The 25,668-nt window shown below is 36.4% G+C and overlaps 3 protein-coding genes and 1 long non-coding RNA gene across 4 annotated transcripts; 1 reads left to right on the forward strand and 3 right to left on the reverse strand.

Annotated features, from left to right (window-relative positions):
* The first annotated feature begins 2,844 nt into the window (after nucleotides 1-2,844).
* Nucleotides 2,845-9,612, forward strand: LOC141592847 (uncharacterized). Its single transcript, XR_012521227.1, has 5 exons — nucleotides 2,845-3,941; nucleotides 4,653-4,717; nucleotides 5,228-6,454; nucleotides 6,650-8,375; nucleotides 9,214-9,612. It is a non-coding gene; the product is annotated as an uncharacterized LOC141592847 (long non-coding RNA).
* LOC141592846 (protein ACCELERATED CELL DEATH 6-like) lies at nucleotides 5,067-8,162 on the reverse strand. Its single transcript, XM_074413709.1, has 3 exons — nucleotides 7,481-8,162; nucleotides 6,789-7,360; nucleotides 5,067-5,811 (listed from the first exon to the last, which is right to left on the reverse strand). The coding sequence occupies exons 1-3, from the start codon at nucleotides 8,160-8,162 to the stop codon at nucleotides 5,203-5,205; spliced, it is 1,863 nt and encodes a 620-aa protein (XP_074269810.1). The 3' UTR covers nucleotides 5,067-5,202.
* Nucleotides 9,613-11,178: 1,566 nt separating the features above from the next.
* LOC141592849 (uncharacterized) lies at nucleotides 11,179-12,885 on the reverse strand. Its single transcript, XM_074413711.1, has 2 exons — nucleotides 12,535-12,885; nucleotides 11,179-12,454 (listed from the first exon to the last, which is right to left on the reverse strand). Exons 1-2 carry the CDS (start codon nucleotides 12,688-12,690, stop codon nucleotides 11,393-11,395), a joined length of 1,218 nt encoding a protein of 405 aa, XP_074269812.1. The 5' UTR covers nucleotides 12,691-12,885; the 3' UTR covers nucleotides 11,179-11,392.
* Nucleotides 12,886-12,988: 103 nt separating this feature from the next.
* Nucleotides 12,989-20,897, reverse strand: LOC141592848 (F-box protein CPR1-like). The gene is made up of 2 exons (XM_074413710.1): nucleotides 19,442-20,897; nucleotides 12,989-13,254 (listed from the first exon to the last, which is right to left on the reverse strand). The coding sequence occupies exons 1-2, from the start codon at nucleotides 20,641-20,643 to the stop codon at nucleotides 13,206-13,208; spliced, it is 1,251 nt and encodes a 416-aa protein (XP_074269811.1). The 5' UTR covers nucleotides 20,644-20,897; the 3' UTR covers nucleotides 12,989-13,205.
* Between the last annotated feature and the right edge of the window lie 4,771 nt (nucleotides 20,898-25,668).

The following is a 25,668-nucleotide window of genomic DNA, read 5'->3' on the forward strand; positions in this document are numbered from 1 at the left end:
CCTTGAATTAATCTCATCTCTTAAACCCTCTAATGATTCCTTATACCTTTCAAGTTCTTCTAATCCCATATTATCAATAGGCTTATCCCATGATTCGTTAATATAGCGTTGAAGGACGGAATCAACAGATGGGTAACCAGCAGCAACGGGTTTTCCGGCGATCGAGAACGTGACGACAGCCACCTCGGCGTTAAATTGCGAATAAAGATTCTTACACTTGGAGAACAGCCCGTTTCGACGTTTCGTAAACGTTACTTGTCTACTTGTTTTGTTCTCTATTTTCTTGATCTCTATCTTTTGTTTTCCCTTGCTTGTTCTTTTCGTTGGTTGATTGTTGTTGTTAGGATTCACCATTGTTAGTTGAAGCTTGTTTATGTAATTTGATTGGATTTTTGAGAGAAATTGAAGTTACTGCTTGTGAAGTTTATAACTTTAGTGAAGCATACGAAGCTAACAATGATGTGAATTATATAGAAATTGTTTGTAAGGAAGAATATGGTAATTTATTTTTAACGGGCAGATTTTGTTTTGGCAAGTTAATTTGAAATTTAGCGCGTTGTTTAGTTGTAATTGCCCTAATTGGTAAACTAAAGTTCACCTGGTTAATAAAATAATAATATTACAAGCTATATACTTTAACTTGAGTAGTTAATCTAAATAGGGGAGTAGTTAATAAAATATAAATTAAATAATAATATAAAAAGCTAGATACATTTAAGTAATTTAATTGAGTAAATTTTGAGACGGTTTTTCGATAAATTTTCGCGAAAGTGGTAATCTGACTCCTTTATTTTGGCTTCATGTGAGATTAGGCCCCTCAAATTTAGATTGAAGTGATTAAGCTTTTAAGTTAGCTAAAAAGTGAAAAAAAAAACTCTCTCTAAAAAACCCTAGCCTCCATCATATTATACAAGGGCTCCCATCGATTATCAATCGATCGATGGTAAGCCCCAAAATTATTTCAAATTTCAATCAAGAGTATGCATATCTATTTTCTATTCAATAAAAGTCTCCCTTTTGGTGAGAATCGTTTTTCCGTCCCTTATTTCGGGGTTTTTCCATTTATTCGTGGGGTTTATCTCATAAATCAAACGAAGGATCCCCTCAAAAGCTACATGAAGATATCGATAATAGGACGAGCCGAATTGTCAAATGTTGTTTTGAGATCCCTAGTTTATAAGAAAATTATTTTTCTTTGGTTTCCATTAGATTTGTTTTCAATTATAATTATTCTTTGTAAGTGTCGTATGACGTTCTATTAATGAATTGTTCTTTTCTCTCAAAAAAAAGTGAAAGTAAGCCCTCACCCAAAATCTCATGAGAAATTCATTTTCTCATACCACAAAAAGCTCAAATAGTTTATGTTTTATTTTAAAAAAAAGTTCAGAATTGTTTTTTTTAAATGTAAAAAAAGAAAAATTTTATATTTTGAAAAAATGAAAATTTTGGTTTTAATTATGTTTCTTGAGAAAAAAAACTTATTTTTATTAAAATATATCACTAATTCACTATTACTTAAGAAAAACATTTGATAGTCAAAATTAGGCACATATATTTTTAGAGTTTCTCTACTAATTTTTTTTATATATGTTTTTTTGTAAAGAACTGTCAAAAAATTTGGAAAAATATTCAGTTCTTTTATAAAACATAAAAAGTTTGATTTTATAAAATAATTTAAAACTCTAATAATTTTAATTCATTGGAAATTTTGATTCCATTTGTTAACTTTTTATTCTAATAGTATATTTTGTAAAAGGTATAATTGATTTCACTTTTTGTGATGTGATATTGAATTTCTCATGAGATTTTGGGTGAGGGGCTTAGTTTCACTTAAATGCAAAGTTAAGGGGGTAAATTAAGGGGGTTGATTTCACTATCAAGTAAAGTTAAGGGGGTCATTTACCACTTCACCGGATAAATTTTTGTAACACTATTAATTTAAAGTAAATATGCTATCAATTGTAAATAAAGTTGTAATAAAAATAGGTAGGAAACACAATTAAAAAAAATAGGCATACGCTTACAATGAAAATATGTACGAAATTATGGAACCGCTTTGAGTCAAAATTAGACCCGGTAAATGTGGTCGGCGGGTCAGGTTAGGATACGGGTCAGGTTGAATACGGGTCAGATTATACGGGTCAATCCGATCGGGTTTATAGTCAATCGGGTCGGGTTTGGGTCGGGTCAATTTTCAACTTATTTCAAGTTAGGAAACTTTAACCCAAAAAAAGAATGAAAAATAAGAAAAAGAATGGGTGGAGTTAGAGCTCACACGGGTCAATTTGGTCGGGTAAGTTCGGGTCTCATTGATTTTGGTTTAACTCAGGTCACGTCGGGTCATTTCGGGCTTCGGCTCTGTTGATCTGGTCAAGCAGGTCGGGTTATTTCAGATTGGGTCATTTTCGGGTTAATGAATAAGAGAGAAAAAAAATCATTTCAAGTCGTTTTAGTTCAGTTAGACTTATGTTTTGTCGGATCATTTTCTGGTTGGGTGGTTTCGGATCGGGTCTTTGGGTAAGGTCAGTTACAGGTTAAGAAAGCTCGGGTCATGTTCGGGCCGGGCCGGTTCAATTCGGATTTCGGGTCACGTTCAGGTGATGCTGTTCAAGTCTCGGATCGGGTTGCTTTTGTCAGGTCTAAATGGAGTATAATATTAATATTAATATATATACTTAACAGTACTACATTAAAAAGAAATATATATACTTAATATTAGAAATTTCAAGTCATTTGAATCAAATCAGTAATGGTTTTGAATCGGGTCATTTCAAAAAAGGTAAATCTTACAAATATGAAAATAATCGAATCATAATAGAGGAGTGGAGGCGGCGGTAAACAAATGTCCTACACTGTTAAGATTGGAAAGAGTTGACTTTTCTCCGAACTTCAACAACAATGGCGACACAAACACTACCTCTTGATATTATCTCGGAAATTATCTCTCGATTACCACCAGTCAAACCACTTATTCGCTTCAAATGTGTCGCAAAATCATGGAATTCCCTAATCAATTCCCCCAAATTCATCAATCTCCACCTCAATCAACAAACCCTAATTTCCGATCAATTCCCCCCCAAATCATCATCAATTCCCACAATTCTCTCTTCTTAACTTTAATCGAGCACCAAAACCTTAAAATTCTCCATTTTTCTGAGCTCAATCACCCTCTCAGCCACCTCCCTGGTCACCAAGTCATCGAAATAGACGGTACATGGAACGGCGTCGTTTGCATTTCGCCGTACAACACAAAATTGGCTTATTTATACAACCCCTCTACTAAAACGCATCGTTTAATCCCACCCTTTGCTCCGGCCACCAAAGTCAAACCCTATTTTGACCCGAATTATATCACCCTCGTTGTTTTTGGGTTCGGTTACGATAGCGATAACGACGATTACATAGTGTTGCGGATGATCCAAAATGATGAACACCGTGAATCGAGTGTGTATAGTTTGAAGAACAATTCATGGAATTTTGTAGATGATCATACTTCAATTGATTATAGAATTCAAATTCTTAAAGGTGTAGTTGTTAATGAAACTTTGCATTTTTGTGCAGTATAGAATTCAATTTTGATGCTGCCGCGGTTCTTTGTTGGAAATTGATGTGTTCTGATATGTGGGTGAAGAAGGAGGAGGGTTGGGTTAGGATGTTTAGTGTTAATGACCCGGAATGTATTGGGGCTTCAATGCAGATTAAACCAGTTGTTTACTCGAAAGACGGGGGAAGGGTTTTGCTGCAGTTGGATGGGATGGTGTTGGTTTGGTATGATTTGGATAGTAGGGAGATTGAGAAAGTTACAATTCATGGGTTGCCAGTGAAAGATGGTAAAAATCAAGGTATCGATACATGGACTTTTGTCGAAAGTCTTGTTTCCGTAGGGAGAAACTTGAGCAGAAGCCATAAGATAATACAGTGGCAAAACAGAAGAAAAACAAGTAATGTTTTTGGTTGATTTTCTATGTTGGCCTTTACATTTCTGATTATATGGGATGCTGCATTGCTTGATTCTTGCTGTTCATCTCACTTGTTTGGTTGCCAATAAGATGATGTTAGCTAGGTTTGTTTAGAATGCGATAGTCGTAGAGATGCTTTTGTTTTAAGCTCTTCCCAAATGCGTGTTCTGTTATTCGACTGATTTGTTTTTCTGAAAGAACTTGCTTAGTTTTAGGAAAAGCTCCTTCGGTCCTTCTTGGTTTATTACAAAAAAAACAAGAGTAGTAAAATATCCTTAAAAGCCAACGAAGTTACCCTAACTCTAATGATCCGACTGTACTCTGTAGACTCGGATTAGACAAGAAAAATATGACCCACTTCAACCCCTTCCCAGTATTGACTATGACCCAATCCAAAATCTTCCGAGCCTAAGATGACTTGCCAAAAAATTTGAAATGACTCAAAGTGACCGAAAATTATCTGAAATGACCAACATTTATGCTTCTTGTTTAATCTTTTGGGAAAGATGCGGAAAAATTGGTAATCTTTTGGGAAAGTAGTAGCATAAATTGATTTGTTTTCTCAGCGATGATTTGAGTAAGTTCCTCTCTAATGGGGCTGTGACTTAACTTGAGGATGTTAGTCCCGGGACTTGGTTAAAACTGTGTACTGCTAATCTTACTTTGCTGTCTTGCACTTCTATATGTGTGCAGTACTGTGGCCGGAATAGCGGGCCATGGCTGCATGCGGTTTCCAGGAAGTTCATATCTTCCCATTTGTATGATAAAACGTTCTTTTATTTGAAGTTGGAATGTTGTCTACCATGCTCTTTTGCTGCAATGTAAATGGTTCAATTTGCATTCTTGACACAATTTTTATTGCACAAATTCCTACGTAAAACTACATGCATCAAGTAATTGGTAGATTCCCTTTCCTGGATCCCTGTTTATACTACTTTCAGTAACATGTTCTTCGTCTGCTCCATTTGATGGTATACGTTTTTCAAAGTACTGTGGATAATTTTAACATAATCAAATGGAACAGAGGAAGGAGTACATTATTAAACGTGTTCTTTCTCACTAGTCAATATCTGTAAAATATTATTCATACAAACCCACAAGAGATGATGAAGAAAAACTTGTAAGAAGGGCACTAAAAGAGGAAGACCATTCATACCGGCGCCTACATGAGATTGAGTTTGTTGAGTAAAATATATAAGAATAAAAATATGTAATGCGAAAATCAATCCTCTTCTTTTATTCCTTAACGTTTTACCCCCGCTATGTAGGTTTTCCACACTGCCTTAAAAGATTTCACTAATAGAAAGCAGTACCAAAAGAAGTAGAACAAAGAGATGGCTATGATGATTAAACCAAGGGCAGTGGATTGAGATACCACTGCATATACTCCAGTCACAAACGCAATCATTAACGCACCCATCGAAACTGTACTAAGTACATAAGCGTAATCTGATACAGATTTAGCTCCCATTAGACGAGTTTGAGTTGGAAGCACAAAGTAACAGATCACTGCAAGGCTTGATAGGGTAAAGGCTATTGTATTTGATATCAGAAATACGATGAATGAAGCCTTCTTTACAAGCACAGCCAATCCTATTGTTTCTCCAGGAGATTGATCAAAGCCACCCGGCAGCGTAAACCCTGCAGTGAAGGATACTGTTGCAATGAGGGCGGCAACAACCAGCCGAGTTTCTCCTACTTTTTGGAGGTAATCGATTCTCTCTTGTATTTTTTTCGGTTTGCCTTCGCTATTTTCTACACTGCCAATCGTATTTATGCTTCCAGCATCTTCAGCTATATTGGGTATGCGCCTGCCCTTTGGCAATAGTTTATTTAGTTTCCTTAGTTTATTCTACAAATGTGGCAGAGTAAAGACATGTTATAGGAGGAAAATAAAAGGGAGGGGGTGGTGAAAGGGGAAAGGGAAACAGAGAGAAGGAAACGAAGGGGAAAGGGAAGGAAATAAAAGGGAAGGGGAATGACGTAAACGACTTTTTACCCCAATCATCCTATATTGGAGGGATTACCATTAGGCTAACTCTAAGCTGTCAATCTAATTATATTTCATTAATCGTTGCCTATTTTATGCTACCATTTGTATCTACGCAAATTCTTGTTTCGGACGGCCATTTTCATTTGAAACAATAAGAATGGGTTTTGAGACCATTTTATGGTCAAATGTGACAATAATGGTCCAGCTAGTATTTAAATACAACTACATTAATTACATTGTTTTCCTATATGGATAAAAATGGACAACAATGTAGTGACGGATTAACTAGTCGTAATAAGAGTTAGATAATGGTCACATTTGGCTGTATAGTGGTCTCAAAACTCCGTGTGAGTGTGTGACCTTTTCAAAAGTTTTAACTTTGATGTTATGGTATCATAAACATACCTAGGTCATGCTCATGGACCCTGATACCATTTTAAACTGGGTTTTTGATAATTTCCCACATTGACTGACCTAGGTCATAGTCATGCTTGAAGGTGTGGTCTAGAGCTATGGTACTCCGACACTTCACTTAGCTGCCGTGTCGCGTATCCGACACCTATTGGTCCGATACCGACACGACACTTCGATACTTCACTTTAGACCAAAAATTTGAAAAATCCGCACAAAATAGCCGTATCAGACACTCGACACGCGTCAGACACGACACCCTTGTCGGAGAGTCAGGGTAACACAGGTCTAGAGTCTCCAGATGGCTTTCATGAATTAATCAAACCACTCTCCGTCTCAATTAAAAAAATGATTGAAACGTAGGGAGTACTTATCTAACAGTACCGTCTTTAGTTATCACTTATCAGTCTGAAAATTGAACTTACTCGAGGAACACCAGCGTTAGAAACCATGATATTGCCTGCAGTAAAATTCTTGTCGTTGAATGCCATCACATCCAGATTCTTGTTCCGCCGTACAAACATTGGTAGCTTAAGGAAAAAATTATTCATGGGAAGAGTGGGAGAGGTGGCAACAAGAAGATGAAGTGGAGTATTCCCGTCATTGTCTTTCTCATTGATGAGCCTGTCACACTTTGGCACCTCTCTTAGAAGGTGTTCAATTATAGCGATACATCCCGAATTAGCTGCAAAATGAACCAAATTCCACCCTTTGTTGTCCACCATCTCGATGCAGTCCGGATAGGATCCTATGAGCATTTGTGCTCCATTAAAGTTTAAGTTTAAAGTTGCAATATGAAGGGCTGTTCGACCATCATTGTCTTTGACGTACACCGCTGAATTGTACTCTTCATCGTGATCTAGAAGAGCTGTCAAAATCATAAGTTGTTCGTTGACATTCCGAGCAGCACAAGAGTGAAGTGGGGTTTGCCCTTGATCGTTCTTGACTCTGATTAGCAAACTACTAGTTTCTATGTTCAGAATCCGCTCCACAATATCTGTTGCAATCATTAGGTGGTGTTAGATAATATTATTTTTATCCTAAAGGAGCATTTGTTTTGTTAAATGACAAATATCTCCCATTAATTATCTCCACCCAAAAGAAGAGAACGACTTGCCTATGTTTCCGCACAGGACTGCAAGGTGAAGAGCGGTTTGGCCACAGGGACCTTTATGCTCAAGGACAGTGAGATCTGTATGTTCAACAATGGAATTAAACGATTCGAAACATCCTCTCTCTGCAGCAAGAAAGACGGGAGTCTCGAGTAGATTATTTGGCATATACTGCAGGGCATTCTCACCGCCCGCTTCAACCAGCATCATCACAATATCAGCATGACCCGCCCGAGCAGCATCATGTAAGGCCGTATCTTTGCGTTTGTTAGCTTTGTTCAGCAGCCCAGCGTTAACCACCTCGGATAGTGTAAGAAACTCTGTCACAACGGCTCTGTGCCCGAATCTAGCGGCTAAGTGCAAGGGGGTGTCCCCATTGTCATTACTCTGTAGTAACATAGAATCTTCGGTTGTTTCATCAACAACATACTGGATGAAGGACATGCACACGTGATCAATCACGACACCTCTACGATTCTTCTGAAGCGGCTTGCCCAAGTGGACGTGGAGTACATTGTTTTCCCTTGAAGTTTTCTCTTGCTTCCAGTTATTATGCTGCCGGAGTACGTCAACAGACCCATGTTCTGCAGCTTTGTACACCTCACGATGCATACCGATTCTTGCATTGGACACGGGATTCATGAGAGATGTTGCAAATGTGGAAGAGGATGATACACCATCCCCCATTATTGTTGCTGCTTTCTTCTCTCTGTATTTCTTTTGACACAAGAATGTCAGCAATAAGCCAATAACGCTTGGTGTTAACTCGGTAAGCTATTATATTATCACAATAACGTTGGGTTGGTGTAAATATTTTTTAAACAGTAGAAAACATGGGTAAATATTTTTTAAACGGTAAATATTTTTTCTAAAGGAACTGAGTCCATTTTTGAAATAATGGTCAAAAATAAAATATTTGTCATTTTGGGTCGGTTTTGAAAATATTTGTCAAAATGGTGTCCACGTAGGCTTGAGATTTCTAGACCTGAAACACGCCACTACTAATGGCGTGTTTTGTGAAGGAAACACGCCATTAGTAGTGGCGTGTCTTTACAACAATTTTTTTCCTCGAAAAATGGCTTTAATAAGAGGCCTGGCACTTCAAGTTTTCTTCAAGAATGAGTCAAAAAAAAAAAAATATATATATATACTCCCTCCGTCCCGGTCATTTGTTGTCCTTTGGTTTTGGCACAAAGACTAAGGAAAGGGGAATAAGCCAATTACTAAATGACAAGTGGAATAAATTGAGGGTGAATGATCAAATTACTCATCAAATTCATTCTTAAAATAGAAAGGACAACAAATGACCGAGACACCCCAAAATGGAAAAGGACAACAAATGACCGGAACAGAGGGAGTATATATTTACATAAGACACGCCATTAGGGGTGGCGTGTTTCCCCTCCGAAACCCGCCATTACCAATGACGTGTTTGTTTTAGTCCATTTTTTAATGAAGTTTCTTTCCGTACTCATTATAAACACGCCATTGGTAGTGGCGTGTTTTAGGTCCAGAAATCCCGAGCCTATGTGGACACCATTTTGACAAATATTTTCAAAACCGACCCAAAACGACAAATATTTTATTTTTGAACATTATTTCAAAAATGGATTCAAAGGAACTGCACTTCTTTGTCCAAAAGTGGAAGTACTACATAAAATAAAACAGTACAAATCACGATTAAATATAAAAATAATTACACCAATTATGAAACTAGATATGAAAGCAAAGAGAACAGTTAGGAAAAATGCACAAAGAAATGTGAAAGAATGATCTCTTAATAATGTAGTTAGAAAAAGTAATGCTTACTTGATTTGCAGATCAGACTGTTTTTGTAATGCCCATCTTTAACTATCTCCTTTTTCTCTTTTTATCTATTGCCAAAGGTGTCAACTGCAGAAGCTAGCTCAAGATTGCATGCTCATGCTTCTGGGTTTGAAGAAGTGGAAGGATCACAGCATGTTGTTGTTCGATAATGATGGTGTTGTTCGATGATGATGATGATGATGAGATGATGTATGGAGGAGTATGTTGGGGTTGAAAATGACAAGTGGATAAGGTGAATATGGTGATAAGTGATGAAGGATGATGATAAGGGAGGAGAGGTATAGACTATAAAGTACCTTTAGCAGAATTTGTTGACATGTTTGACTAGCATATTCGTGGGGGGCGGATCTAGGATTTAGAAGTAGGTTGGGCTAGACTGACTGACGTCTACTGTAATCACTGTGAAACCGACAAACCATATGGTTAAGCGTTGCATTACTTTTTTTTGAGGGTAAGCGTTGCATTACTTGCATATGCTGTATAATATTTTTCAATATAATTCAATGAAACGAGCTCCGTTAATCTAGTAAGAATTTAACGACCATCGTAAAAAAAAAAAAACGTCCAATATCACTGTCTTTAGATACCGTATGTTTGTATTCTCGGATAGACAGGTGTCTCAAATTTGTCTAAATTAATTTTAGCCAAAGATCATATTTTGTGTTATATTATGTAGTATGGCTTCCCATGTTAACAATTTACTACAATTAACATTAGGCATTTTTAATTAAATGGTAAACAACTTGATGTATTAAATACTTTAGTTATAGCCCTTGCAGGAAAAAAAAAAAAAAAAAAATTGCTAGTTACAAATTAAAACAAAATTGCTAATCATCTTATTTTCAACCAAATTGTAAAGATATTGCTCTTTTGTAAAGTTTTTAGGAATCTAGTCTTTCTATAATTGTATTATTATACGTCGTAGAGGTTCTACACTCTTGTATAAATACGTACTTAGCATTGAAATTAGTAGAAATAGTAATCATCACTTTACGTATATATTAGTCATGTCGGATAATTTTGGGTCTTTTCGTATTGAGTCATTATCCAGTCAAGATGTTTAGTATCGGTCAATATACAATCAAACAAAGTTCAGTCCGTATACAGCCATACAGGTTGTCCGAAGCTAAAATCATCTTTATGGAATTTTTTGGCAAATTGGTGTTTATAAGCAAAATAATTAGGGAGTTGGGTTGGTTTGAAACTATTTAAACTTATGGTGTCCACATCATCAGTTTCATTTTTTTTCCAATTTTTAGGCAAAGGCGCTAAGTTTCTTAGCGGCTTTGTCTCTTTGTCATTTTTTAGATAATAAATGTCATAAGCTTATGAAAAATAGAGAAATAGGGAAGCCGCTAACTTTCTTAGCGGCTTTGGTGGTTATTCATTTCTAGAATGAAAATATCATCGGTGTTAGAAGGTGACGGTTTTTGAAAAAAAAAATGAATAGTAAAGCCGCTAGGTTTCTTAGCGGCTTTACTATTCACTTTTTTTTTTTCAAAAAAAAAAAAAATTTTAAAAAAAAAAAAATAGTAAGCCGCTAAGAAGCTTAGCGGCTTACCATAAAAACTGGAAAAAAAATAAAAACTGATGACGTAGACACCATAAGTTAAAATAGTTTCAAACCAATCCCAACTCCCTAATTATTTTGCTAATAAACACCAATTTGCCAAAAAAAATTCTTATTTTCAACCAAAAAAGTGACACGAACAAAGAAATAAGCATGGCAGCGTACTGTATCATCGTACAGGTTGAGTCTAGTGACAATGTTCTTGTCTAATTCATGACTAGTCAAACATTTTCCGTCTCTGTCTTTCTCGTTGATGAGCCTGTCACACTTAGGTGCCAATTTTTTAAGATAATTCATTCTCTCTTCATTCCTTTTTACAAAGTCAAAATGCTAATTAAATCAAAACTACTCCAATTAACACTTAATCACAGTTAGCAACAGTTAATCATGTCTAATAACAAGCAAGACCATCGGTATTCAACAGCTCCGGATATAATTCAGGTAGTGCAGAACCCATCCTTTCAAAATAAACCAGAAAAGCGATGGTCTAATTTCAACAACCCTTAAATCATCACCATTATTAATACATGCATGTAAATATGTGATACTTAGACGGATTAAAGCCAATTTTCAATACATGAGCATGAATGGCAGTATTCCGGGTCATGAACGCCCATATGGTCTTCCAAGATCCGACTAATAGAAAGAGGTAGAAAAAGAAGTAGAACAAAGAGATGGCTATGATGGTGAAAGCGAGGCCAGGGAATTGAGATACCACGGCATATACTCCGGTCACAAAAGCTATCATCAATGCCCCCAACGAAATTGAGTTTAGAAAATTCTTATTGTTGAACACCCTGACATTCAGATTTTTGTGACGTTTAAGAAATAATGGTAGCTTAAAGAAACAACCATGAATGGGAAGGGTGGGTGTGGTGGCAACAAGAAGATGCAAAGGGGTATTCCCATCACCGTCTTTCTCGTTGATGAGGCTGTCACACTTAGGCACCTTTCTTAGAAACCGTTCAAATGTATTGAGGCATCCCAGATTAGCTGCAGAATGCACTACATTCTGCCCTTTGTTGTCTACTATCTCAATACAGTCGGGATAAGAACGTATCAGCAACTTCGCTCCATTAAAATTTGAGTTTTGAGTCGCAATGTGGATGGGTGTTTGACCCTCATTGTCTTGGATGTATGCCGCTGAATTGTACTCATCATCGTGATCTAGAAGAAGGAAACAGACAGAGAAGAACTGACCTTTGTTCCCGCACATGACTGCAAGGTGAAGAGCGGTTTGGCCGCAGGGACCTTTATGCTCAAGGTCAATGAGACATGTATGTCCAATAATGGCAGTAAACGATTCAAAACATCCTCTCTCAGCAGCAAGAAGCAGAGGAGTTTCGCCTAAATTATTTGGCTTATGAAGAAGGACATTCTCACCAGCAGCTTTAACCAGCAACATCACAATATCAGCATGACCTTCTCGAGTTGCATCGTGTAAGGCCATATCCTTGTTATTGTTAGCTACATTCAGCAGCCCAGCACTAACCCCCTCGGACCGTTTAAGAAACTCCTGCACAGCACCTGTGTGTCCAAATCTAGCAGCAAAATGCAAGGGGGTGTCCCCATTGTGATTACTCTGCAACAATGCAGAATTCTCAGATGTTTCATCAACAACATATTGGATGAATGATAAGCTCACATTATCAGTGACGACACCTCTATGAATCTGAATCGGTTTTCCCACATGGACGTGGAGAACATTGTTTCCCTTTGCAGTTTTCTCCTGTTTCCAATTATTAAGCCACCGCAGCACGTCCACAGACCCGCTTTCTGCAGCCTGGTACACCTCACAGTGCATCCCCATTCTTGCATTCGAAGCTAAAATCATCTTATTTTCAACCAAAAAAGTGACACGAACAAAGAAATAAGCATGGCAGCGTACTGTATCATCGTACAGGTTGAGTCGGGTGACAATGTTCTTGTCTAATTCATGACTAGTCAAATGTCATTTACTAGTGAGAAAGACGAATACAACTTCATAGCTAAGCGTATGCTATTTTAGCGAAACATGTTGCTTCCTTCCGTAATATTTCAGAACAAAAAACCATCAAGAATGCAAATTAAACCATTTACATTGCAGTAAAATAGCCAGGTATACGACACTCAAAACTTCAAATAAAAGCGAAAGCTGATAAGTATATAGATGAAATAACGTTTTATCACAACAATGGGAAGACACAAATTCCCTGAACAACACATGAAAAGAACATGGACCATTAGTCCATTACTCCCTTCTCAGTTTTACACAAATACAGAAGTGCTACGACAGTAAATTAAAACTACACCGTACACAATTTTCATCCCGGGAGTTGCATCCTCAAGGTAAATCACAACCTCAGCTTGAACCCTTTTGAGAGGAAATTACTCGAATCATTGCTGAGAAAATAAAACAGATAGCATCAGATTTTGGAAGTTGATCAGCTTCAATGATACGAAAGTTAAGAACTTTCGTTAATACGCGGAAGCAATATTAATAACGTGAACAAGAACGAACGAAAAGGGGGATATTTGCTCAAAACAGACCTATGCTTTGAACAATGGTGACCGATGTAGCAAAGCGCGTGCTAATCGATCTAGTTTAAGCCTGAAAGCGCGTCAGACAGAAACCGTTTTGGAACGAAAACGCGTCGATCCGAGATAACAATTGCAAGGCAAAAGCTTAGGTTTTTATTATAACTTGAATGAATTAAAAACCATACATAAGATCCTTATTTATAGTATTAGAATCCTACCTATTGCTAACTATTGCTAGCTATCACACGCCTGAAACAATAAGGAAATAGTACTCTTATTTTCCTAAAACCGACCTTCCTAAATATAATCTAATTACCTTGCCTTATTTGTAATTAAGCTAATTTCCATAAACTAAATAAACTAAATAACGATATACCAAGGACATTAAGCTATTCCGAGATTTATTAGAACTCCTCGAGCTCTACTGTAACCCACGCCCAAGTATGTGACGTGAATGTACTCCTCGTTCCTCGACCAACGTTGCATCTTCAAGCCCTTTTACATCCAACACGACCTCATCACTTAAGTTTGCTATTTTCGGATCATCCCCTCCCCTTTGAAAGGAATTGTCCTCAATTCAAAGAATACCATCATCGTCAAGATAAGGAGACAAATCCCCTACATTAAATGTAGCATGAACACCATAATCCCTGGTAACTCGACTTTGTAGGCATTGTCGTTTATTCGAGCTACAATCTTGTAAGGTCCTTCCGCTCGAGGCATCGCTTATTCTTACGCTTACTCGAATCGTTCCTTCCTCAAATGCAACCAAACTAAGTCGTCTGGTTCAAATATTTTAGGCCTTCTATGCTTGTTTGATTTCTTCTTGTAAGATTCATTAACGGACTTAATTCGTTCCCGAACTTGTTCATGTAACTTAATCATTGATTTAAGCTTAGCCTCGGCATCTTTATGTACTAACTCGTCCTTTGGCAATGGAATCAAGTCCAACGGCAGATATGGATTCAAACCGTATACAACTTCAAATGGGGAGTGCGTAGTAGCGAAGGTAGGAGAACGATTATAAGCAAACTCGGCATGCGCAAGCTTTAAGTCCCAATCTTTCTGAGTTTTGCTTACCAATCCACGCAATATAGTACCCAAGATACGATTTGTTACTTCTGTTTGCCCATCGGTTTGAGGGTGATGCGATGTACTAAACAAAAGCTTGGTTCCCACCTTTCTCCATAGTGTATTCCAGAAATAGCTTAGGAACTTCGAGTCACGATCAGAAACAATCGTTTTGGGCACTCCATGTAATCGAACTATTTCACGGTAATATAAATCAGCCACATTACTCGCATCATCGGTCTTATGACAAGCCACAAAATGCGCCATTTTTGAAAATCGATCAACGACCACCATAATAGCATCCTTACCTCGTTGAGTGCGAGGCAAAGCAACGATAAAATCCATCGACACATCCTCCCATGGCCTGCTTGGTATTGGTAACGGAATATACTCGCCTGGTTTAAAAGTACTTTTTGCAAGGTGACAAGTGACACACTTACTCACGACATTATGCACATCGCCTTGCATCTTCGGCCAATAGAAATGCTCTCGGAGAACATCCAATGTCTTCTGAACACCGAAATGGCCAGCCAAGCCTCCTCCATGTGCTTCTCTAACTAGCAATTCTCGAATTGAATGTTTAGGAACACAAAGACAATTACCTTTAAATAGAAAGCCATCTTGTAACACGAAATCCTTGAATGCACCCGTCTCGCACTCGGCATATATCTTATGGAAATCCCCGTCCTCCACATAATAATCCTTCAAAGTTTCGAAACCAAGCAACCGAATATCGAGTGTAGAAATCAACGAATAACGGCGAGATAGAGCATCAAAGAACAACGTTACTCTTACCATCCTTATACCTTGAAGAAAAATGAAACGATTGCAAAACTCAACCCATTTAGCATGCCTCGGGTTCGGTTTACGTCCGTTTATATGCTTCAAAGATTCATGGTCCGAATGCAAAATAAAATGACTCGGACGAAGATAATGACTCCAATGATCAAGAACTCTCACAATAGCATAGAATTCCTTATCGTAAGTTGAATAATTAAGTCTCGCTCCTCCCAACTTTTCAGAAAAGTAAGCAATGGGACGTTTACCTTGTATAAGCACGGCTCCAATTCCAACACCGCTAGCATCACATTCAACTTCAAAAGGTTGTGTAAAATCGGTAAGGCCAATACAGGGAGCCTCGAGAAAGCCGCTTCTTGATCTCCTCAAACGCTCCTTGGGCTGCTTCACTCCAAACGAATGCTCCTTTCTTCAAACACTCCGTGATAGGACTGGTTATGGTGCTAAAATCCCGAATAAACCTTCGATAAAACGAAGCAAGACCATGAAATGATCTCACCTCAGTCACGGACTTAGGACAGGGCCAAGACTTGATTGCCTCGATCTTTGATTGATCGACCAAACTCCTTCTTTTGAAACGACATAGCCAAGAAATACCACGCTATCCACCAGAAACGTACACTTCTCCATTTTCCCGTAGAGTTGTTGTGCTCTAAGGGTCTCGAATACTTGTCTAAGATGGACGAGATGATCCTCCAAGCTTCTACTGTAAATAAGAATGTCATCTAGATAAACAACAACGAATCTGCCCAAGAATGGTTTAAGCACCTCGTTCATTAACCTCATAAAAGTACTCGGAGCATTTGTAAGACCGAAAGGCATGACGGTCCACTCATATAATCCATGTTTAGTCTTAAAAACCGTTTTCCATTCATCACCTTCCCTCATTCGAATCTGATGGTACCCGCTTCTTAAATCAATCTTGGAGAAAATAACGGACCCATGGAGCTCATCTAACATGTCGTCCAGCCTCGGAATTGGGAATCGATACTTGATTGTAATGTTATTCACGGCCCTACTATCGATGCACATTCTCCAAGTTCCGTCTTTCTTTGGTACAAGTAATGCCGGAACAGCACATGGGCTTAAACTTTCACGGACATAGCCCCGACTCATGAGCTCATCAATTTGCCTTTGCAACTCCTTTGTCTCCTCGGGATTACTCCTATAGGCTGCTCTATTAGGAAGCGACGCACCTGGAATTAAATCGATTTGGTGTTCGATTCCTCGAATTGGCGGAACCCCTGGCAAATCATCCGGAAATACGTCTTTGAACTCGTGTAATAACTCTTTGACGGGTCCTTCATTTACAATTGTTGTAGCGACATCCCTTTTCTCATCAGCAATTAACGCATATACGGGCTCACCATCGTCTAGAGCTTGCTCAATCTCTCGTTCATTAGCAAAAACAGATAAGCTAGGTTTCTTAGCTCGCTTGGCACTTATAACTCGAACCTCTTTAGGTGACATTGGTCGTAGCACAATCTTCTTACCTTTGTCATGTAGCTCATACTCGTTACTCCGACCATGGTGCACTACATCTCGATCAAACTGCCATGGACGCCCCAAAAGGATATGGCACGCGTCCATTGGAATAACATCGCAAAGAACATCATCATCGTATGAACCCATTGCCAACCCAACTCGGACTGTCCTGGTTACCTTTACTTTATTACCGTCATCGAGCCAATGCAAAGAATAAGGCTTAGGGTGAGCCGTTGTCTCTAACCCAAGCTTAGTAACCATCTCTGTTGATGCGACATTCGTGACGCCCTACCACCGTCTATAATCAAGCTACACCACTTGTCTTTCACCTGGCACTTAGTGTGGAATATTTGATCTCGTTGTTCCGTCACGATGGGCTCGGATTTAGTTTGCAAGGAACGAAGTACCAACGTGTCATAAATAGGAGCATCATAGGACTCAACGTCCCCTTCTTCTTCGTCCTGTATACGAGATTAAACACGCCTCCCAATGTCTCATCTTCTTGCTCAAATAACTCGCCCTTACTAATGACCATGGCTTCTCTTAAGGTTATGTTTCGTTTATTCGGACAAGAATTTTGAAGGTGGCCAAATCCTTGGCATTTAAAACAACGAACCCTAGAAAGGCTTGTTTCCCTCGGAGGTGGAGTAGCCTTAGGAGTCACGGTCATTGCAGGGGTATTCACGGCCGTCACCACCGTATTAGAATTTGAGCCCGAAGTCATAGCTTTGGATGGGTCAGACTTGCTCCAATTGTTCGGCCTACTTACTTCACTCGTCCCATACTTGTTCTTTCCTTGCGCCTCAAGTTTCAAGCACAAACCACATAATGTATCGAAATCTGCATACGGATACATCTCAACGGAACTAGCAATATTTCGATTCAAACCACGAACAAATCGTGCCATCTTTTGCTCCTGATTTTCCTCTATCTCTCCCATTAAAGAAAGCTTCTCAAATTCGTCAATATATTCATTAATACTCATCCTACCCTGTAACAAATCAGCAATTTTCTTGTATAGGGTAAGTCTATGCGTTGCCGGTACATACCTCTTTCTTAGTTTTCGTTTCAACGTATCCCACGAAGCAAGTTTCTCCTTTCCAGCCCGTGCTCTTTGAGCCTTCAAATTCTCATACCACAATGAGGCCCCTCGAGCAAGTTTGAGAATTGCATACTTACAACGTTTATTGTCATCAAGATCCTTGAAATCGAACAACCTATCGATCTTTCGTTCCCATTCCAAGTAATCTTCAGGATCGGTCCCACCAACGAATTCCGGCAACTCCGTGATTTTGAACTCATCCACGGGTTTCTGTCTCGGTCCACTCCTGGGTCCCGTTGGCCTATTACGTAGGTAATCTCGCACTTCAGCCAGTATGGTGTCATCATCGAGCTCAGCCATCGAAATAGAATCAGTAACCTTTGCTCTGATTACCACTAATGATACGAAAGTTAAGAACTTTCGTTAATACGCGGAAGCAATATTAATAACGTGAACAAGAACGAACGAAAAGGGGGATATTTGCTCAAAACAGACCTATGCTTTGAACAATGGTGACCGATGTAGCAAAGCGCGTGCTAATCGATCTAGTTTAAGCCTGAAAGCGCGTCAGACAGAAACCGTTTTGGAACGAAAACGCGTCGATCCGAGATAACAATTGCAAGGCAAAAGCTTAGGTTTTTATTATAACTTGAATGAATTAAAAACCATACATAAGATCCTTATTTATAGTATTAGAATCCTACCTATTGCTAACTATTGCTAGCTATCACACGCCTGAAACAATAAGGAAATAGTACTCTTATTTTCCTAAAACCGACCTTCCTAAATATAATCTAATTACCTTGCCTTATTTGTAATTAAGCTAATTTCCATAAACTAAATAAACTAAATAACGATATACCAAGGACATTAAGCTATTCCGAGATTTATTAGAACTCCTCGAGCTCTACTGTAACCCACGCCCAAGTATGTGACGTGAACAGCTCCTCGTTCCTCGACCAACGTTGCATCTTCAAGCCCTTTTACATCCAACACGACCTCATCACTTAAGTTTGCTATTTTCGGATCATTCAACCCTTCCATGATTACCTATGCCGCTATGCCTAATGCATAGTAAGGACTAAGGAATACTGAGTAAGATTTGACGGTCCCCTAAAACACTAGATCAAGATCATACATAAAAAGCAAGCACATAAGAGCAACTAAAAATCGGTTTCTCCTCTTCTATGCTACAATTCTTCCTCATCTTCCCAAAAGATCAAAAAATAAGCATAAATATTGGTCATTTCGGATAATTTTCAGTCACTTTGAGTCATTTCAGTTTTTCAGCTCAAGTCAGCTTAGGCTCGGGGAATATTTTGGATCAGGTCAATATTGGGTCTAACAAAGTTCAGGACGGGAAAGGGTTGAATTGGGTCATATTATTCTTGTCTAATCCGATTCCACAGTCGGATTAGAAGGATCCTTTCCTAAAACAATGCAAGTTCTTTCAGAAAATCAGATCAGTTGAACACACATTTGGGAAGATTAAAACAAAAGCATTTCTACCAAATATCGCATCATAAACAAAATCTAGCTAACATCATCTTATTCGCAACCAAACAAATGAGATGAACTAACAAGAAATAAGCATGACAGCGAACTATAACATTCACAAAAATGTAATAAAATCATCGCAACTGAAAACTTTACTTGTTTTTCTTTTGTTTTGGCACGGAATTATCTCGTGGCTTTTCCTCAACGCTCCCTACACAAACAAGACTTTCGACAAAAGTCCATGCATCAACACCTCCATTCTTACCATCTTTCAATGGCAACCCATGAATTGTAACCTTCTCAAACTCCCTACTACCCAAATCATACCAAACCAACACCATCCCATCCAACTGCAGCAAAACCCTTTCCCCGTCTTTCGAGTAAACAACTGGTTTAATCTGCATCGAAGCCCCAATACATTCCGGGTCATTAACACTAAACATCCTAACCCAACCCTCCTCCTTCTTCACCCACATATCCGAACACATCAATTTTCGACACAGATCCGCGTCAGCATCAAAATTAACATGATTCACTAATAAACATAAACACCCACCTAATTCACTCATTATAAAGTCGAATTTATCGAATTTTTCGACAATATTGGGGATTTCCATTAACGAGAAAGTTCGAGTCTTGACATTAAAACACTTAATAATTCGCTTCAATTTATAATTACCCATAATTTTAACCGCGCAAAAATGCAAAGTTTCATTAACAAGAACACCTTTAAGAATCTGAATTCTATAATCAATTGAAGTATGATCATCTACAAAATTCCATGAATTGTTCTTCAAACTATACACACTCGATTCACGGTGTTCATTATTTTGGATCATCCGCAACACTATGTAATCATCGTTATCGCTATCGTAACCGAACCCGAAAACAACCAGGTTGAAATTATTCGGGTCAATCTTGTGAAAATAGGGTTTGACTTTGGTTGATGGAGCAAAGGGTGGGAGTAAACGATGCGTTTTGGTGGAGGGGTTGTATAAAGAGAGCGATTTTTTGTCGTACGGTGAAATGCAAACGACGCCGTTGCATGTACCGTCGATTTCGACGGCATTGTGATCAGGGAGGTTGTTGAGAGGGTGATTGAGCTCAGAAAAACGGAGGATTTTAGGGTTTTGATCGTCGATTGAAGTTACGGAGAGAGATTTGTGGGAGTTGATGATGATTTGGGGGAATTGATCGGAAATTAGGGTTTGTTGATTGAGGTGGTGTTTGATGAATTTGGGGGAATTGATTAGAGAATTCCATGATTTTGCGACGCATTTGAAACGAAGAAGTGGTTTAACTGGCAATCGAGAGATAATTTCGGAGATAATGTCAGGAGGAAGTGTTTGTGTCGCCATTTTTGTTGAAGTTCAGAGCTCAAATGTTAGAAGCAAAAAGTCAACTCTTTCGAATCTTGACAATGGAGGACTTTTGTTTTATACTCCCCCTCAACTCCTCAAGGCTTAAGTAGACTTGGTAAACGGATTATTTTCGGATCTGCAATAATTCAATTCATGTTATTTTGGATCTCAATGTTTTAAATGAATAGTTTTTAGGAAAGGCAAGGTCCACCCTTTTGAATGTTGACATTGGATGGATTATTTTGAATCTTTAGTTAAACAAATGTTAAAATATACTGTATCAAATTTATCATTTTGGTTCGTAAATAAATGTAATTGTCAAAGTGGTGTGTCTATCTGAGCTTGGAAAATCTCAAACCTAAGGACTTACTTGGGTGGGAGGTAATGGTTACTCCGTAATAAGTTACTACATACAACATTGTCTTCCGAGTCGATACTCTCTGTAACCTTTTCTCTGTGATGATTGGGTGTACGGAATCTGCATTAGGTATAGCTGAATGCGATCATTCGAGTAAGTTACAATTAACCAACCTGCGAATCTGATGCTCTATGTTTTCTTTTCTAAGTTTCTCTCCAAGGGGTTCAAGCTGAGGCTGTGACTTAACTTGAGGAACTTGAGGAGTGTACTCCCGGGACTTAGTCCGAAACTATATACAGTATTTGTCTGCCTTTTCGACGCAGTCTTGTAGTTGGCCTTATTCAGCAGTTTAAATTTTGCTACATCCCAGCACGTTTAAGAACTCTTCAACTGCACAAATTCTTCTGAGAGAATTAATTCCATTTATTAAATTCTGTCTCTCTTAAAAACTGACTTACAATTTCTATTACTAGTCTTCACGTAGATTTGTGAAAACGTCTCCTACTAAAAGTTATTAAGAGATCATTTTTTTCTTACCCTTGTGTGTTTTTCGTTAGCCCTTTAATTTTGGTGCGATATTTGTTTTGCATTGTAAAATGGTCTCTCAAGAACTCTGTGAGAACTTGAGAGATCGTTTTTTTCCTTACCCTTGTGTGTTTTTCGTTAGCCCTTTTAATTATAACTCTTTGTTATCTTAATTTCCAAGGAATTCATATAGAGTCATCATATTAACCATATTTCACCAAATTAGGAAAATATTAATTGATCTTGTGAATATTGTAAAATAGGAAAGCTATCTTTGTTATTATTCTTCTTACCTTAGCTGCTAACATGTATTTCTTATATACTAGTTTGAATGCTCGTGCGTTGCAACGGGATAATTAACTTATTTATAATGCAAAAAAAACATTATAAGAGTTTAATGTTCACATTTTATGTCTAATGATTTGCTTACATATTATTAAAATATTCTTTCAAAAAAAAATAAAAGATTAATATATACGTGGGTTAACTCTTATTTATAATCACCCCACCTTATATTAATCTTTCTATGTGAGACAATTATACTATTTATAAGTAATATTCACCAAACTTAGATTATTTTTCTGATGTGGGACAATTCTACTATTTATACGTACTATATATTCATCAAACCTGCATTGTTTTTCAATGTGGGATAAATAACATACTCATAATTACACCATCTTTTTTTGCATTTAGTTCGACATCCAACCAGATCCCGAATACCGAATACGGACAATTGCTACTCATTATATCTAATAGTTATATTTAAATTTAATACTATGATCAAGTACTCTTCATTAATAATGTTCCGACATTAACTTAGTTTGAATGCCCGTGAGTTGAAAAAAAAATAAAGGATTAATATATATACGTGGGTTAACTTATTTATAATCATATAATCACTCCGCCTTATACTAATATTTTGGTGTGGTACAATTCTACTATTTATAAGTAATATATTCACCAAACTTGGATTATTTTTCTGATGTGGGACAATTTTACTATTTATGCGTAGTATATATTCATCAAACCTGCATTGTTTTTCATTGTGGGACAAATATCGTACTCAGAATTACACCATTTTTTTTTTGCAATTAGTTCGACATCCAACCAGATCTCGAATACCGAATACGGACAATTGCTACTCATTATATCTAATATTTATATTTAAATTTAATACTATGATCAAGTACTCTCCATTAATAATGTTCGACATTAACTTAGTTTGAGTGTCTGTGCGTTGCAACGGGGTAATTAACTTATTTATAATGCAAAAAAAAAAAAACGTTATAAGGGTTTAATATTTATATTCTATGTGAGACTATGTCTAATGATATGTTTACATATTATTAAAATATCTCTTTCAAAAAAAATAAAGGATTAATATATACGTGGGATAACTTATTTATAATCATATAATCACTCCACCTTATACTAATCTTTTGGTGTGGTACAATTCTACTATTTATAAGTAACTAGTTTGAATGCCCGTGCGTTGCAACAGGGTAATTAGCTTATTTATAATGCAAAAAAAAACGTTATAAGCATTTAATGTTTACATTATATGTGTAATGATTTGTTTACATATTGTTAAAATATCTCTTTCAAAAAAAATAAAAGATTAATATATATGTGGGTTAACTCTTATTTATAATCATATAATCACCCCACCTTATACTAATCTTTCGATGTGGGACAATTCTACTATTTATAAGTAATATATTCACAAAAATTGGAATTTTTTTCTGATGTGGGACAATTCTAATATTTATACGTAATATATATTTATCAAACCTGCATTATTTTTCAATGTGGAACAAATAACATACTCAGAATTACACCATCTTTTTTGCACTTAGTTCGACATCCAACCTGATCTCGAATACCGAATACAGACAATTGCTACTCATTATATCTAATAGTTATATTTAAATTTAATAATATGACCAAGTACTCTCCATTAATATTTGTACGTTGTTTTTCTTCAAAAAAAATTAACATAATTGAGATACGGAAATTTCCCGTGGTACCCCTTAATTTTGTTAGATTTTCCATGTTACCATTACTTTTAAAAATCTGCCTATGGTACCCTTGAGGTTCCATTTTTTTGCCCATGGTACCCCCCTAATGTAAAAGCTGTTAAATGGACGTTAAGTTTGATGGAGTGGCAATAAAATAACAATTAAAAATAATACCCCCTTTATTGTTTTATTGGTACGATTATCTCTCTTTTAAATGCAAATTTAATTAACTATATCATTATAATATTGGAAATTTCTCATGGTAACCTTGAACTTTGATAGATTACACATGCTACCATGGACGTTTTTTTTTTCTATTTTTTTTATCATAATTAAAATATGTGCAAATGATAAGAACCTATATTCTAATGATAGAATATTTTTTAACACAATTCTAATTATATTATTTAAACATATTATATTTACCACACCTACATTATTTTTCAATATGGGACATATAAAATCTATAGGTAGAAAATATAATGATATAAACTTTTAAGACCTCTCCAAGACAATACTTAAGCGACTCAAAAGATTTTGGGTTGATGCCTAAGTTCCAAGGATGCTCATAGAATCACCCACCTTATGCTATATTTCGATGTGGAAAAATTCTATTTTTTATATGTAGTATATTTATCACACCTATATTATTTTTCAATGTGAGAGATATAACATACTATGAAATACACCATCTTTAATATGTGCAAATTATATGAAATCTATATATACTCTAATGATAGCATTTCTTACCATGAATTTAATAATATTATTTTCATAATTTTTTTACCGACATTATTTTGTCAAATGAAATTTAAAAGTTTTTATATAAAAATTAGAAACATCACTTGAATATAAAATAAGAAATACATAGTATATATTATAATAACTAAAAGATTTTCCAAACATTAACTTAAGTTAGAAATCATTATTGTAGAGACAGTAATACAAACTCTTTTAAGAGTTATCTCTGACAATACTTAAGGGAATCAAAAGATTTTGGGTTATGACTTCTATTTATAATCATAAGATCACCATGTCTTATGGTAATCTTTCGATGTGGGACAATTCTAATATTTATACATAGTATATTCACCACACTTACGTTACTTTTCAATGTAGGACAAATAACATACTAAGTACACCATTTTTTTTTGCACCTACTTTGACATCAACCCGATTTAATAATGAGAAAATACAATACAATACAATATACACTCTAATGATAATTTTTTTTTGTCACAATCTAATTATATAATTTTCTATTATTTATACATAATATATTAAAATTATAAACATCACTTTAATATAATATAGAAAATGTATATATATATGGGATATTTCTATTATTTATACATAATATATTCACAACACCTACATTATTTTTCAATGTGGGGCATATAACATACTAAAAAGTCTATATCTTTTATATCAAAAAATTTTGGATTAATACCTAAGTTTCAAGGATGCCTCCTATTTATATTTATAGAATCACCCTACTGTATACTATTATTTCAATGTGAGATACATAATTTAATTATTTAGACGTAGTATGTTCATAATGCCACTTTATTTTTCAATGTGAAAGATATAACATATCAAGAAATACATGTCTCTTCTTAAAAAAAACACTATTGTATACATATATTATTTTTCTTTGAAGGTAAAACCACTTAGTCTCGATCATTAGATATAGATCTCTACATCGTACATATAACGACTCATTAACGCTCTATTACTGCATTCAGAAGACAACCATTAGTAAAATCTTTAGTTTTGTATTGTGTCAGGAGACTACCATTAGTAAAACCTTTAGTTATTTTTGATTTCTTTTTCATGTTCTTAACTCTTTCCCGGGTAGTTCCCAACAATTTCCACTTTATTTTTTATATCATATCGTAGATAATGATAGAAAATCTTAAGAGCTCTTAAAACAATATTTATGGGACTCAAAAAATTTTGGGTGGATACATAAGTTCCAAATATGCATCCTATTTATAATCATAGGATCACATCACCTTATACTAATCTTTCGATATGGGACAATTCTACTATTTATATGTAGTATATTCACCACACCTACTTATTTTCCAATGTGGACAAAATATACTAAAAATTACA

This window comes from Silene latifolia, chromosome 7, assembly GCF_048544455.1.
Source record: "Silene latifolia isolate original U9 population chromosome 7, ASM4854445v1, whole genome shotgun sequence".
Lineage (NCBI taxonomy): Eukaryota > Viridiplantae > Streptophyta > Magnoliopsida > Caryophyllales > Caryophyllaceae > Silene > Silene latifolia.